Source organism: Sinocyclocheilus grahami, unplaced genomic scaffold (assembly GCF_001515645.1).
Source record: "Sinocyclocheilus grahami isolate Dianchi unplaced genomic scaffold, SAMN03320097.WGS_v1.1 scaffold250.1, whole genome shotgun sequence".
NCBI classification, from domain to species: Eukaryota; Metazoa; Chordata; class Actinopteri; order Cypriniformes; family Cyprinidae; genus Sinocyclocheilus; species Sinocyclocheilus grahami.
The window spans coordinates 874,297-891,253 of NW_015505429.1; the positions used below are offsets into that span (position 1 = coordinate 874,297).

Consider the following 16,957-nt stretch of genomic DNA (forward strand, 5'->3'; position numbering starts at 1 on the left):
TTAAGATGACTGTTTTCCACGTTTTCAGGATTCTTTCATGAACAGAAAATGTTTATAAATAATAAGAACGAAAGAAATAGAAATAGAAATCTTCTCTAACATTATGAAAAAATTGAAAATTTGAATGATAGTGTGACCAATATTTCAGTATCAGCCATTGAAAACTGCTTATGATGTCTTTGCTCTTTATTGCACAGGGGCCACCAAAGACATGGGGAAGATGTTAGGTGGAGAGGAGGAGAAGGACCCTGATGCCCAGAAGAAGGAGGAAGAGAGGCAGGAGGCGCTCAGACAACAAGACGAGGAGCGAAAGACCAAACATGCTCGTATGGAGGCCGAGAGGGAAAAGGTCAGACAGGCCATTCGAGATAAGGTACGCTTTCCACATTTCCCGTCCACTTCAGCTCCTTGTGACAGCTGATTAGACCAGGACATTTGAATGAATTGGTAAACATGGCAGCGTTTGCTAATTGCTAATCGATTTCAAACTAAAGCAGGATGAAGCCATTATACCTGGATGACAGGACTTAATGATTAATGTGTGTGTGGGAATAACACATCAAATCAGAATCTCCATTACCCTTTAATGAAATGTCACATTTGCAGGAGGTCTTAATGTCAGCTAATTACTGCTAATTGAACAGCTCTTTCTTAAGAGAGGAAAGTAGCGTTAGTGTAAGCCAGAAGTATAAAGTCATTACAGGATCATGCATGATCCCCAATGATCATGAGAATCACCATGAGAACATCTGGAGAGCTATACACTCTTAAAAATAAAGGTGCTTCAAAAGGTTCTTCAAGCGATGCCATAGAAGAACCATTTTTGGTTCCACAAAGAACCATTCAGTCAAAGGTTCTTTAAAGAACCGTCTCTTTCTTACCTTTTTATAATCTGAAGAACCTTCTTTCGCCACAAAGAAGCTTTTGTGAAACAGAAAGATTCTTCAGATGTTAAAGATTCTTTATGGAACCATTTAGACAAAAAGGTTCTTCTATGCCATCGTGAAGCACCTTTATTTTTAAGAGTGTAGGGGACTTTAAAGTGATAGTTAACCCCAAAATTTAATTCTGTCATTATTTATTCACCCTCATGTCATTCCAAACACAACAGAAGATATTTTGAGAAATGTTGGTAACCAAACCATTTCGGTTCCCATCGACTTCCATTGTGTGGCCAAAAATACAATGGAAGTCAATGGGAGCTGAAACAGTTTGGTTACCAACATTCTTCAAAATATCTTCTTTCATGTCCCACATAAGAAGTGCAATTAATAACTCAATAAATATGAAGCATACGGCCATATCAAACTCCTTAAACTGCCTAAATATGAGCTACTGATACTGAAAACTGCCCCAAGTCTCATCCATACAATCCCTGAATCACGGAAGTATGAAATGAACAAAGGTCAATAGCTGAATTTAGGAAAAGAACGCATGAAACACCATTAGTAACTCATTACATGTAATGTGGATTACGTAATCAGATTCCAAAAATTAAGTGCTTATATTCTGTTACAGTAATAATAAGTGCTAATAATGAGATTGCAACTTACACAATGGCAGTAAATTATTCATAATGTATTGATTTGTCATAATTTTTCTATTTTCTCTCTTAAATTTTCCTTCCTAAAAAATCCTACCGCTTCTATACATTTGGTCTTCCAAAGTCTTCCAGTTTTATGGAACATCACACACCACCTAGTCATGTGACTATAATTACACAGAAAATGGAAAGGCCACACAATTAGTTTAATTTGACATTTTATGATTATGATTAATTATCAGCTTTTCATCACCTCACGAACCCCAGTTTGGGAAAACTTGAAACTTGGCGTAATGTAATGTTTAATGGACATTTTGATGTTGATAACAAAAAATGGAAAACATTTTCTTAACAACTAGGTCAAAAGTAATCTAAAAGTAATCAAAAAGTACTCAGAACACATTACCTAATATGTGTAGTCCAACAGATTGTTACAAACTAAAATTTCCATTATGTAATTTGTAATCTGTAATGGACTACAATTTGTAAGTAATCTATCCAGCACTGCTAGCCACTGTAAAGAGGCATCTGTGTGTATCATGACCCACCGGGACCTGATGTGAGATCCACCAATCAGAAAGACTCCCAAATATCAGTCGATTTTTTGATTGGTTAAAGTTAATAGAGAATATCTCATGTATTTTTTTTTTTTTTTTGTGCCCCGGTGGCTCAAGTGCACATGAAATCAGCGCCTATAAACGTGAGGGTGAATAAATGATGACAGAATTTTCATTTTTGGGACAACTATCCCTTTAAGACCAACATGTTATATAAGGGCAACAGTTTAATCCTACTACAAGATTAATGTTTTAATGTTTGGCCTTTATGGCCTGAAGAAATCTTGAATGTACAATACAAAATTACGGAGCCCCGCACATGACATCCAACAAAAAAAATAAATTTGTGCGCACGATTTACTAATTCGTTCCCTCGATGTACTAAAACGTGCACACGATTACTATTTCATTCCCTCGATTTGATAAATCGTGTGCATGATTTAGCAAATCAAGGGAACAAATTAGTAAACCGTGCGCACAATTTATAAATCGAGGGAACGAAATAGTAAATCGTGCACACGATTTAGCCTACTATTTTTTCCTGCATGCCATGTGCTCCATACAAAATAGCTTTTGGTATATAGAGTTTCGGTCTTGAAACACAGCAATGGTCTTAAAGTTCATAAATGAACCCAAAATAGGGCAACTAAGATGATATCACTATTTGATCAAAATAAAGCAGGAATTGATCATCTGTTTTTCTGTTAGTTGCATTATATAGAATATTATATATCAACTTAATTCTATTGTGGTATATAGTATAGTAAAGTTCTCAAGTATAGTACAGTACTCAGTCAAAAGTTTGGCTTGGTAATAAAGTGACAGTAAAGATGTTTGCAAAAGATTTCTATTTTAAATAAATGCTGTTCTTCTGAACTTTCTATTCATTCAGAAATCCTGAAAAAAATGTTACATGCTTTCCACAAAAAAAAAAAAAACGAAGCAGCACGACGGTTTTCAACATTGATGATAATAATAAGTGTTTCTTGAGCAGCAAATCAGCATATTCTAATGATTTCTGGAGGATCATGTGACACTGTAATAATGCTGAAAATTAATTTGACATTTTTAAAAAATATATTCAAATAGAAAACGGTTTATTTAAACAGCAATACTATTTCACAGTATTACTTATTTAACTGTATTTTTGATCAAATAGTATAGTTTATTAAATAATATATCATATAGTATATTATATATCGCATAGCATTTTATTCATTTTATTTTATTTGATCCAAAAATTTAATTCACTAGAGCTATGAGAAATGGCATCATTACAACATTTTAAATAGTCCACTACTCCTTTTCTTCTTCATATGTTACGCATGTGTATATAGTATGGACTAAAGAAGAAAGAAGAGAAGGAAGCAGAGGAGAAAGCGGCTATGGAACAAGCGTGCGAAGGCTCCTTGACTCGCCCCTATTTAATTCACTAGAGCTATGAGAAATGGCATCATTACAACATTTTAAATAGTCCACTACTCCTTTTCTTCTCATGTTTGATTACAACTTCATATGTTACGCATGTGTATATAGTATGGACTAAAGAAGAAAGAAGAGAAGGAAGCAGAGGAGAAAGCGGCTATGGAACAAGCGTGCGAAGGCTCCTTGACTCGCCCCAAAAAGGCCATCCCAGCAGGCTGCGGGGCAGATGACGACGAGGACGAGGAGAGCATTCTGGACACCGTTCTCAAATTCCTGCCCGGGCCTTTGCAGGACATGTTTAAAAAGTAACAGACACAAAGCTGTTTCTCAAGAAAGATGGGTGAGGGGGGATTTTTGCCAAACAGGTGAAAGGCTTTTCACTGCCTTGACGGAATTTTATTTGTTCCCTTTCTTATGGATAGATACACAAATCATAACCCGACAACGTTTGCTCTTTTCACTGCCATTCAGGTTTGTTCAAATTGTTTACACTTTCTATAGATCTCTGTGTTTGTTTACTGATCACCAGGGTCTCTGATGCTGCCTTAGGTACTCAACGATCAGCCCCACAATAACAGCACATTGATACTGAGCTCTGGCACTGGGAATATGATGCTTACTAGATTTATTTATTTAAAACACAGTGGGGTCAGAGCATTTTAAAACTGTAGCTTGATATAACTGTCCCTTCTTTCACAGAAGAATTGTCAGTGAAATGCAGTATGCTTTAGTTGCATGAGGTCAAAATATTACCTTACCTTATTATCTGATGAATCACGTTTGCCATCAGTGAATTTGATGATACGTTGCCATATGTAAATATGGGAGATGCTGATACACTTGCCACGTTTGACCACCTGAATGCTCAAATGGTTTGCTGCCTGACAGTTCTCATTTATTTGTGACGTATTGTTATTTATTTTGATTCTTTCTCTATTTTTGTTAGTGTGAAATAGAACTTGAGATGACCACAAGTAATATTCACATTAGCCTTGCCAGCAAAAGCTCAGTAAGTGTCTCTGATTATCATTTTACAAACTGGACCAAATTCTCTTTACAAGTAAGAGTTATTCAAGATCTCCAAACCATACAGTCAGTCAGTGTTTCACAGCAAATTCATCATTTTCAAAGAATGCAGATCTGATGTTCGATCACTCACACATGACAATCAGAAATGAAGTGGTCTCATCATTGTATGTTTGTTATTTGTGGGCTTCACATCCAAATTTTATTTAGACATGGCTCACAAAAATATTTGGGATGTTCCGCAATGTTAGAATACCTGCCTTAGCTGAATAGGATGTGAAGGTCTGACTTGACTTGCAATGTGCTTTTTAGAAAGAAAAAAAAAAGTAGGTAATTGTAACATTAAAAAGCAAAAAACAAGCCTATGTATAATGAATTTAGTATTATTGCATAAAGTGCAGACATTGTTTTATATTGCAGCCAGTTTCATGCATGCATTAAAAATAATAATACTAAAAAAGGTAATTGCATCTTTTTATCTCACAATTCACACTTTGTTTCTCACAATTCAGAACTGCAAGATATAAACTCAGAATTGCAAGATGTAAACTTGGTATTGCAAGAAAACAAGTTTTTTTTTTCAGCATGAAATTTAAAAAATAATAATAAACTGATTGTGACTTTTTAATCTCAATATTCTTTTTTCCTTGCAATTGTGGGTTTATATCTTGCACTTCTGTCTTTTCATCTCAGAATTGTCACGCGAAGAAAGTCAGAATTGTGAGATATAAACTCAAAATTGCAAGAAAGACAAAACATGGTTCACAGAATATTTGTTATTTTCCACAAAATATGAATAACAGCCTTATTTGAATAGTTATGTAAAGATAAAACATTGCAATTACCTGGAAATTATGGAAAAGGGCTTCCAAAGTTTTAGAAAATAATTATTAGTCAATGAAATGACATGCTAAATTAATACTAAGAATGCATAAGCTTCAATCACAACAGTAAAAACCAAAGAGAGAATAAACTGCAATTTTACATCTTAGTACAGCACTGACAGTTCAAGAAACAGCATGTTCAATTATCTATTACAACAATATATTTAGAACCATTATATTCACACATCTGATCATCAACAATCATTCCTGCTGTGAAACACAATACATGTATCATTTATAAAAATACTGCCCAAAATATTCATCTTACTGCTGGCAAATTCTGATGTGGGGTTACAAATATGATAACTTCAGGCTTTTTTATTTACTTCAATTATTAATGTTTTTATGTTAAGCATTTAGTAAACACTGCCATTTGATAAAAAATGTTGGACACATATTTTGGGGAGGTATAAATGTTTACATATGAAACCTGGGCTAAAGAGGCAAACTTATTTTGTATAGTAATGCCCAAATGGCTATTGTATTGCATGATGGGAAATATAAACCTATAGATAAGTTTTCATTGCAAAAAGTCAGTAGTTGTATGTTTTCCAATCAGTGTCCCTTTTTAAACTCTGTTAGCAAATGATATGCCTACAGGAATGTATCCGTACCCATTAGGCTGGTTGTTCTGTGATCAAAATGCTTTGAAGATTGTAAAGTTTGTATAAAAAAAAAAATCTTAGTAAGAACAGAATGACGTACTTTAGAATAACACGTGCTACTCTCAAGTAGACTTTAATTTTAGCAGTACGCAAGTACGTTTTTTTAAATTAAACTATAAAGAAAGAACGAGATTGACTTTTTCATTTTTGTAGTGCTAAAAGGTTTTTCACTAGTCAAAGCCATATTGTTAGACTGCAATAATTAATGAAAAAATAATCATCTTGTAGTCATGCATCTGTAAAAATATGTCTATCTATTTAACTCTACATGTCAGAAAGTGTATATACTTTCCGTAGAGAGAGAGAGAGAGAGTCTTTAAAAAAGATTGCTACTGTATGTTCTCAATGTAAGTTATATGTCTATCTATTTAACTCTACATGTCAGAAAGTGTATATACTTTCCGTAGAGAGAGAGAGAGAGTCTTTAAAAAAGATTGCTACTGTATGTTCTCAATGTAAGTGTGTATTTATGTGCGTCTGTACCTGTTTGTGCTGTACAATGTTATTCATGTTGCACCGTTGATGTGTTTTATGTGTGTACAGTCTAAAGCAGGCTGTGCCGTGAAGACGGTGGAATCGTGGTATATGGGAGTCCTAATGTTCATGTATGCATGCAGATAAACTTTGCATTAAATACCAAATCCGAGCGTCAGGTTGTACCTGTTTATGTATCACTGTCCCTGCAACAGAAGCTGCACCCTTTATCCAGGGATTAGTTCCCATCTGTCTAATGGGATGTGATGAATTATCAGGCCTATCATTCAGGTTGTTTGGTTGACAGAATGGAGAGATCATTTCAAAACCATTGCTACTACTCAACTAGGGTCATTTCTAGTCGTTTATCACATCTCAGACAAAAAATGTGATATTACATTAGGTGTACTACCAATATACCTCTTGGCATAAAAGACATTCTTGCATTGTGCTGCCACAATGCAGTGGTTAATCACTTCATGACATTTAAACACACAAAATCACCCTAAAACATATTTGGACACTTTTGGTTGTACTTAAATGTCATTAGATATTAAATATCAAACCAAGTGTCATCTGCAAACAATTTATTCTAGACCCTGAACTTCAGTTCATCACATCTAATGTTTTTTTTTCATGTTATAGAGTGCACAAAGAAATTCATACGTTTAAGTGCAGCTCACCTGTTCAAATACTTTTTGAGGTCACAGTATAAAGTTGATTTCCAACAGAATCAAAACACTTTAGGTGTCGATTTCCACTTTAATGATACTTCCATCGTTTCATATGTATCACAGACGTATTTGGAATTTTCATTTTATGTCATTTTTCTATTACATGAAGATTACATAATAAACTGGGTAAAAGGGCTGACTGTGTTGGTGATTCTGTGATCTTTAAGATGCTATCAGACTGGAGATGTCCAGCAGTAGAAAACTAACCATTTATGGATCTGAAATGATTTTAATGAGGACATCTGGAGCATGTGAGTTTGGTTGAATATATCGGCTTATTGGAATAGTTTAACCAAAAATTTAAATTTACTCAACCGTCAGCCCATCTCAACAAGATGTAGGTGAGTTTGTTTCTTCATCGGAACAGATTTGGAGAAATGTAGCATTGCATCACTTGCTCACCAATGGATCCTCTGCAGTGAATGGGTGCCGTCAGAATGAGAGTCCAAACAGCTGATAAAAAAATCACAATAATCTACAAGTAATCCACTCCCCTCCAGTCCATCAGTTAACATCTTGTGAAGCAAAAAGCTGCATATTTGTAAGAAACAATTAGTATTTTTCCTCTCACATGAAAATCCACCAACATATTTGTAAAGGTGATTGATCTGTGCATATTTCTCTCCTGATTCAGACAATCAATATTTTGGGAAGAGGACTCATATTAGCCAGAAGCAATGGTAAAATGCCTTGTTTTTTGGTAAAATTTATTTTGTTTATTTCAAACACGCAGTTTATCGCTTCACAAGATGTTAACTGATGGACTGGAGTGGTGTGGATTACTTGTGGATTATTGTGATGTTTTTATCAGCTGTTTGGACTCTCATTCTGACGGCACCCATTCACTGCAGAGGATCCATTGGAGCTTTTTGTGTCACAAGATTTTAATTGATGGACTGGAGTGGAGTGGATCGCTTGTGGATTATTGTGTTTTTATCAGCTGTTTGGACTCTCATTCTGACGGCACCCATTCACAGCAGAGGATCAGTTGGAATCAAACTCATCTAGATCCTGGATGGCCTAAGGGTGAATACATTTTCAGCGATTTTTCATTTTTTGGGTGAATTATATCCAACATAATTAATGAATACAAAAGTGAACTGACAATTTTGTGATGAATATGATAAATGCACAGCTCAAAGAGATTTCATTGATGAACACCAATGTGATTTCAGTTAACTAACAGCAGTTAAATCATATTGGGATGTTTAATATATTTAATCAATATATAAAAGAGTAATGATGCTCTAAGCTAAAAAGTGTCTATGTTAAGGGCTATGTTTCACATTTCCACAACACCCTTCGGTTGGGTTGGACCAAACACTTGCATGCAATTTATTTGTTTTCATTCTTTGGCTGTGAATGCATGATACCATTAAAAATGGCTATTATTTACTATTTTATTATTTTATTATTTAGCACTGTCCTTTCAATGAATATTCATGAATGAGAAATATTTTGGATGAATCACTGCAAACATTCAATTAATTAAATACATTTATTTATTTTGACTTGAACTGCAACATCACTCTTCAACACTGTCAGCTGGGGAGCTGTCAATCTGCAGGCTATGACTGGTCTTTTTGTTTCAGCATAAAAAAATATATTAATAATTTTGTATATATTAGGTGTATTGGATTTTTTAAAATTCCTACCAGTGCATAAACATGACATATGCCATTAATGTGGGCTTTGGACATACATGTTTTCACATCATTTCATTTATAAATCTGAGAATATTTGTTTATGCCATAAACATTTTGTGGCTGTACAGGATGAAATAATGAAAGCAGAGGTCTAAACTTTTCAACTGAGCTAGTTTCTGTTGTCAGGGACCTGAATGAATTTGTAATAGTTCATTTCAGTTTAAAGTAGTTTCTTAAACATATGTAAATTACTGGTACATATGATGTAGTATAACACTGATTTTTATCCTCTTGCTGTGTGTTTGGGGCTTTGGTTTATAAAACAACTTTAGAATGTAATTTCTTTAAAAAGCAAATACAAACCATATGGAAATGTAACTTTAGTAGAATGATTTACTGTTTACTGCATCTCTGATCATTTCTCATGAACTCTGGATCTGAATAATCAACTACTCTGTCAAAATTAACCTCAGCAACCTTTCAGCATTATCTGATCAGAAACTAGGTGAACATGTTTATAAAAAGTGCAATGGATAAAAACAAGAGTGTCGCACTGAGGCACAGATATTTTTGTGTTTCATCAAAAACGTCCTCTAGATCTTAAGTTATGAGTATGCTGGTGCTGTAATTAGGCAAGTTTTTGTAAGTTTGAGTGTGAAAAAAGTTTAGTTTGGCCACAGTTCATCCTGAGGCACAATACTGGATGCTCAGTGTGTTATTTACAGCTATAAACGTACACTTCCAAGCTGAATAGGCTTTCATGTTTCAAACTCATTTAGTCGAAGAGTGCGTAATGCTGCCAGGATCAAGCAATACCATTTATTTTCATTTCAAAATGCATAGAAAGGTTGCATCTTTACTTAGATAAAGTCTTTGAAAAATACTGAAATTTGCTGAAAACTCACTCTCAGCCCATCCAAGATCTAGATGAGTTTGTTTCTTCATCACAACAGATTTGGAGAAATGTAGCATTCCATCACTTGCTCACCAATGGATCCTCTGCAGTGAATGGGTGCCGTCAGAATGAGAGTCCAAACAGCTCAATTGCCTCTCCATATGTACATTAATTCATTTTCATTGCATAAATGTATGTCTATCGTATTATATGTGAATACGATAAAGTTGAAAGGTTAAAAGAAAAAATAAGTTTATAGAGAAGCATTCAGACGTTTGAGGTTTGATCCAGGGTTAAGAGTGGAGAATGTAGAGAATGATTTTCTTATTGCATGAAATGTAATACAACATCGGCCAAACCAAATCACTGTAAATCTGTTACATTAATGAACCTAAATGACCTAAAGTACCATTTTTGAAATGGCAAATAAAAATGCTTTATAAAAGGTTTTAAATGTTCATGTTTTTGTGAATTCAAATAAAGCGCTAACAAGACTAGAGTCTGTCTAGCACTAAAAAAGGTGAGCATGTCTCATGAACGTCTCATATATTTGCTTTAAAAACTCCTAGTTTAACAGTAAAGCTCCCAATGATTTCCTGAAATGTACATGTATTAGGCAATGTTATGACTGAATTTCATGAGCAAATGCTGACATAGGACTTGCTCACCGAAACCCACTCACGTTTATATATATCATGCTCCTATGAGACTGTAAGGATCTGATGATGACAGGTTTTGTGTTTGTTACTTCACATGCTTGTCCTACTTCTCAAACTTTCTTTGAGCAATTTTAATAAAAAGTAAAAAGTTATTTCTTCTACTCAAACATTACAAAAATATACTCTACAGTGATCAGCTGTGGAGATGTAACTGTTCCATATATATATATATATATATATATATAAGGCTCAGGAAACCTTTGCAGGTGTTTTGAGTTGATTAGCTGATTGGCATGTCACCATATTCTAATTTGTTGAGATAGTGAATTGGTGGGTTTTTGTTAAATGTGAGCCAAAATCATCACAATTAAAAGAACCAAAGACTTAAACTACTTCAGTCTGTGTGCATTGAATTTATTTAATACACGAGTTTCACAATTTGAGTTGAATTACTGAAATAAATGAACTTTCCACGACATTCTAATTTATTGAGATGCACCTGTATATATTAGACTGTTATGTCAGGCTTTACAAGGTTTAAGAGTGGATATCCTTCCTAAATAACTGCAGCAAACAGTTCCAAATCCAGCCTCCTGAAGAGGCAACTAACTAGTTAAAGTCTGCACGCAAGAAACAGCCTGATTACAGTAAGAACCGTAGTCCAATCTGAATATTTGAACACAAATAGTGCAGGAAAGTGGCCATGCATAAAATATTGCTCCTGCATGCGAATTACAAATTGTATTCATTCAAAAGCTGTTGAAAAAACAACGTTCTGAGAGGCTGAATTGTTGAACAGCAAAGGTTACTGTGGGCTGCTAATAAATTGCATGTCAGAAATGTTTTGTTTCACATCAAGCCCCATAAATTACTGGAGCAAGAACTGAAAGACAAATTGGAAGAGTAACGAAAGCCAATAATATGGCTGGTGGAGAAACTAATCCATTAAGACCTGAGGGACCGAGAGAGTCTCATAAGAGACCAATGATCAAAATCTATCAGACAAGCGTGTAAATTCCATAGATATCAGACATGGTGGAATGGTTGTAATGTCTGCTAAGTTGGCAAATGGATGGTACATTTCCTGAAAGTTTCCAGAATTTTTTTGTGGGGTGGGGGGGTGGTAACCGTAGTGTAGGCGGAATGATTATGGTCTCTTGAATTATTTTTAAAAATTCCTTAATTTTATTACTTCATTTAAATTTATTCTGCCAGTGTCACAATAAGATAAACGAAGCGTTATATAATATTAGCTTATAAAACTGTTAATGGAAAAGGTCGCATTTAATTAAGACTGTAAAACAGAAACAAATCCGAGTGAGTTCAGACTTTTATACATAGAAATAATGAACAGCTGCAAGATTAACAGAAATAAATGGATTTAAATCCCCAACCATAAACAAGAGGATGAGAATAATGGTGATGAGCCAAAGCCTGGAAACTGGACATCACAAAGGAAATGGGCTCTGCTTAATGAAATGTAATTAAGCAGCAATCGAAGGACGCCTGCAGCAGCGTGCCACATGTAGGAAGTGGCCAAGTGAGACATCCTGGAGCCTGCTGGGGTGATTCAGCAGAGGAGGGTGAGGACAGCTGCCACCAGGCTCCTGAAGTGGGCACGGAAGACGCTCGTGCTGAGCAAGTCTGTCACAATGGAGAAAGATTAACGATGGCCTGAACCTAATCTCACTTACCAGCTATTCCCTGCTGACCGGAGGCTGCTCCAAGTCTACAGACTACCGCTGTTTGCTCCACCTCCAGTGACCCTCCACCACACCACCGTCCCACAGAAATCACCACACTGCCGTTCAGTAAGAGCCAAAGAAGTAGAGACACATCTATTCACACTTTTTCTAACAACTCCTTTTCTGGTTTATGCAATGACATCAGAGACAGGAGAAATATTTAACTTGCCATCATATGGCATGGCACATACCGTAATAAAGTATTCTCTGCTTCGTCTGTAAATTTTCATTTAGATTTAGTCATTTAGCAGATGTTTTTATCCAAAGCGACTTACAAATGTAAAATGCAGCACCTGGATGAAAACATAAGAACCAAACATCTTTAGTCATATAAAAGTGTCATACTAAAAAATGGATCAGAGAAGCTAATCTGAATAACTATTAACTTAAATGTAATGTCCAGTGTTAAGTTTAAAGGTATAGTTCACTCAAAAATTAAAAACTGGCATCTCAATGAAGCGGACTGCGAATGAGTCGTTTGAGTGAATGATTCAACGACTCACTTAAGCTATTTTTTAACTGAACACAATAAAAAAAACTATATACATTTATAATGTGATTCATAAATGCGAATAACTAAATAATTTAGCAATGCACACCAATAAATTTGGGAGAAAAAAAGTGCACAAGTGTACAAAGAAGAGCCTTTTCATTCATAAATAAAACTTACATAATCCCAGCAAATCAGGCCTGTTTGCTCCCCAGAGTATTTCAATGATTGAAAATGGTTACAAATATATATTTTTAATTACATAGAAATAAGGTTTGGTCTTCATACACTTACGTTTATAAAGATATCAAAATGGATATTCCAGTAATTCTGCTTTTCGTCATTCAGCAACATTTCGCATCAAAAGAGCAATGATATGCACATTTATAGGCTTCTGCCAAGTTTAGGATGTTCTATATCTAACATATACCATACAATATTTTTCTTTTACTACATATAATTTTTTCATTACCCATTCAAATAAATAAATAAATAAATAGACTTGTAAAGGTCCAAGCCAACATAAAAAAAAATATATATATATAACCCTTCCCAGTTATCTGAACCAACTAAACAAAAACAGTTTTGTCACTATTCTTATATTTTTTTTCTTCCTGTGACATGCAGTGTTGTTATTAACTAAAACTAATATATATATAACATTTTCATTAATTGAAATACAAATCCATTTATAATAATAAATAGATGAAAATTTTAAAATTAGAAATGTTGCCTTGGCAACTTAAGTACTAAAGTAAAAATATTTAAAAAAAACTAACACAAATGATTAATGCACATAACAAAATTACTCAAATTTAAACTAAAAATCAAACATTGAAAACGTAAAAAATAAAAGCTCATTCAAAATATTTATAAATACTATAATAGTTTATAAATAATACTAAAATAACACTGCTCACATGAAAATATGGTGCTTTGTATTCAATTTAAAAAGCATAACATGTCATATGGCTTTTAGATCAATCATGCTTTATGAAACACTTTATTTAAAAAATACAGTACAGAGTTTTTCTATTAAAAAAGGCAAACAGACAAAAATGTCAATATTATACATTGCAATGCCATGCCTTGTTTCCTCTGAGCTTGTGATGCCCTCTGCTGGTCACTTCTAAAACTGGAGATACAAGACATGCATTTGAACAAAAGATTGTTAAGATGAAACAAATCCAATACTTTTTTTTTTTTTTTACAAAATGGCAATGCTCAAGTATGGGAAACAACAACAGCATGCTCTGCAAGTCAAATTATTTTCAAGTCATCTACACAGATGTGATAACACCGCTCAGATTAGACTTCCATCCACGTCACCAGGCCAATTTTTGGAAAAAGATGAACATAATTCTTATGTTCTGCAGAGGAGCTGCTGGCAGTAGTTATTTATGCTTGCAACTGATACCTTGATCATTCAGGAACTCAAGTAATATGAGAGCTGAACATCAAAATATCTTTGAACTATTTTACAGCATTAACTTCAAATCTAATACAAAGCAATAATATCAAGTGAAGCAGCCATTAAACCTCAAAGCCTGAACACGTGAAACCTCTGGTCCTCAGGAGTCATTGGGAAGTCCAAAGAGCTTGACGGTCCCTGCCTCTCGGTTGCTGTCATATTTGCCCTCTTTATCGTCGCAGGCGTACGCCAGCAGAGGTCTCTTCGGATGCCACGCTACAGTAAAGGTCGGAGACTCGAATATCTTTGAACTATTTTACAGCAATAATATCAAGTGAAGCAGCCATTAAACCTCAAAGCATGAACACGTGAAACCTCTGGTCCTCAGGAGTCATTGGGAAGTCCAAAGAGCTTGACGGTCCCTGCCTCTCGGTTGCTGTCATATTTGCCCTCTTTATCGTCGCAGGCGTACGCCAGCAGAGGTCTCTTCGGATGCCACGCTACAGTAAAGGTCGGAGACTCGCACTGAATCTCCCAGAGCTTCTCACCTACAGCAAGAACACGAAACAACCATCAGTCAGACAGAAAACACAATTCAAGCTTTCACGATCATTTCAAAATGTGTCTGCTCACCCGTCTCTACTTCAGCAATGTCAATGAAATGATCCTCAGAGGCTGACGCCAGCATTTTCCCATCATGACTGAAACTAAGCGTCCGCACAGGCCAGTCGAGTCTGTTGTGGGATTCAAAATATTATGAAAATGTTATTTAATGTAAAGTGAAAATAAGGCGAATGTGCTCGTCTGCCAACTAATTACAATCAGTGAACTCTGATCTCTTTGAAAGTGACAAACACAATATTCACTATCTATCTATCTATCGGTGCATACACACAATTCAAAGTTAATACAACATTAATATTTTGAATAAGCTTGTATTTTTATATCTTCAGATGATTTTAGCTTTATGTGTTGTTTTACACTTTTGTTATTATTATTTATTTCTCAGTCTTAGTCATTTTATTTTTGTTAGCTGCCAAGGCAACATTTCTAATTTATGTTGTTTCCTTGTTTCCATTATTTTATTTCAGACTGATTTCAGTTTTAATTGTTTTAGCTAATAATAACAACAACACTGCATCAACCGACCTAGAAAATAAATTATGAAATTGTCAAAATTATGACACATGGCAAAATTAATAGAGAAATTATGACAAAGTAAAAAAATTGATATGTAGTAAAAATGGATAAATCCAAAAAAGTCTTTTTTTTTTTTTTTTTCAAAGGTCAATTTTAGAAGTGTTTATGACACAAAGTAAAAACTATGGGATAAAAAGTCATTAATTTTGACTATTTCAGAAGTCTAAACCATAATTTGCACTTTATATCTCATAATTATGAGATAAGTAGTCAAAATTATGACAAAAAGCCATCTTTGTTTCAAAAACTTATTTCATAAAGTCTTTGCCATAAAATATAAAAGCTATGAGATAAAGTGAAAATGACATACCAAGTCATATTTATGAGATAAAAAGCCCAAATTATGAGAGAAGTCAAAAGTATGTCAAAAAGCCATGATTATGAAACACAATTCTTCATTTTAAAATGTCTTTATGACATAAAATGTAAAAGCTATGAGATGAAAAGTCAAAATGATGACATACCAAGTCATAATTATGAGCTAAAAAGTCAAATTCTGACAAAGTCATGACGAACTGACCTGGAGAAGCAGCGCACACACACCAGCTCCTCCACATCCCACAGACTGACCAGCGCATCCGCACTTCCGGTGGCAAAATACTTGCCCGTGGGATCGAATTTAATGCAGATGCAGTTGGACGGATGGGCATTAATTGACTGAATGAGCTTGAGATCAGGATAACTGAAACAAAGACATAAACATGACAACTGATTTAAAGAAATCACCAAAATATTCTGCACACCAACAGCCTCTTACAACTACCACCAAACATACCTTAATATATTAATACATCCGTTTCCGTTTGTCAGGAAGAACATGTCATTGTCATTATTCCAGGAGATCTCATTGACCTCAAACTTGAACTGCTCCTCGGCACGGGGACGGTGCGTTTTGGCATCAATAAAAGTCACAACATCATCCTTGTTACCGACAGCAATGGTCTGACCATCAGGACTCCAACATATGTTGATATTCTCCCCTAAAAGTTGTCGGAGAAAATCCCACATATGAATAAACCTCATAAGATCAACAGATATGACGGATAGGTTCAGTGCTTCACCTTTGGTGCTGATCGTGGCCATGCATTTGGTGGTCCGTACGTCCCAGATGCGGATGGTCTTGTCTCCTGATGCGGTGACGAACAGATCAGGGTTGGTGGGATGCCAGCACAGCTGATCCACACTGTCTCCATGCCCTCTGTAGTTGTTTTCCTTCACCTGATACGTGAAATACAGGTTAAAAATGAGCAAGATCACATATGACCTAAATGCTACCTAAAGTACTGTAGTTCAATTACTATGGTTTTCATTACAGTGGTGGCCAAAATGATTAGAACACTAGTATTTTCTCCAGCTAAAAAAATATTTTAAGTCAGTTATTTCTATCTTTTGCTGTAGTGTGTCAGTAGGAAATATCAGTTTACATTTCCAAACATGCCATTAATTGTAATGATCCAGTGAAATTTTTGTTTGCTCCACACAGAGATCTGATCTGATCATCATCAGTCTGTCTGGAATGACATGAAGAAACAGAACAAACTGAGACAGACTCAATCCAGAAGAACTGTGGAGAACAACGTCTCCAAGACGCTTCAAGAAACCT

The 16,957-nt window shown here is 34.9% G+C and overlaps 2 protein-coding genes across 2 annotated transcripts in view; one reads left to right on the top strand and one right to left on the bottom strand.

Annotated features, from left to right (window-relative positions):
* LOC107598352 (complexin-2-like) overlaps positions 1 to 4,975 on the top strand; it is a 13,454-nt gene extending 8,479 nt beyond the window's left edge. Inside the window, exons 3-5 of the mRNA XM_016289662.1 lie at positions 149 to 373; positions 3,438 to 3,508; positions 3,708 to 4,975. Coding sequence (XP_016145148.1) covers positions 149 to 373; positions 3,438 to 3,508; positions 3,708 to 3,834 — 423 coding nt within the window. The 3' untranslated portion in view covers positions 3,835 to 4,975. The remainder of the gene's footprint in view (positions 1 to 148; positions 374 to 3,437; positions 3,509 to 3,707) is intronic.
* An 8,705-nt stretch (positions 4,976 to 13,680) lies between these two features.
* On the bottom strand, positions 13,681 to 16,664 carry LOC107598353 (THO complex subunit 3). Its single transcript, XM_016289663.1, has 7 exons — positions 16,653 to 16,664; positions 16,416 to 16,572; positions 16,130 to 16,334; positions 15,875 to 16,036; positions 14,788 to 14,888; positions 14,507 to 14,702; positions 13,681 to 13,878 (listed from the first exon to the last, which is right to left on the bottom strand). The coding sequence occupies exons 1-6, from the start codon at positions 16,662 to 16,664 to the stop codon at positions 14,539 to 14,541; spliced, it is 801 nt and encodes a 266-aa protein (XP_016145149.1). The 3' UTR covers positions 13,681 to 13,878; positions 14,507 to 14,538.
* Between the last annotated feature and the right edge of the window lie 293 nt (positions 16,665 to 16,957).

Coding starts and splice junctions, on each gene's coding strand:
- LOC107598353 (XM_016289663.1), bottom strand. Junction 16,335..16,415: donor GGCCACGATCAGCACCAAAG/GTGAAGCACTGA, acceptor GACAACTTTTAG/GGGAGAATATCAACATATGT. Junction 14,889..15,874: donor TGTGTGCGCTGCTTCTCCAG/GTCAGTTCGTCA, acceptor ATCCCACAACAG/ACTCGACTGGCCTGTGCGGA.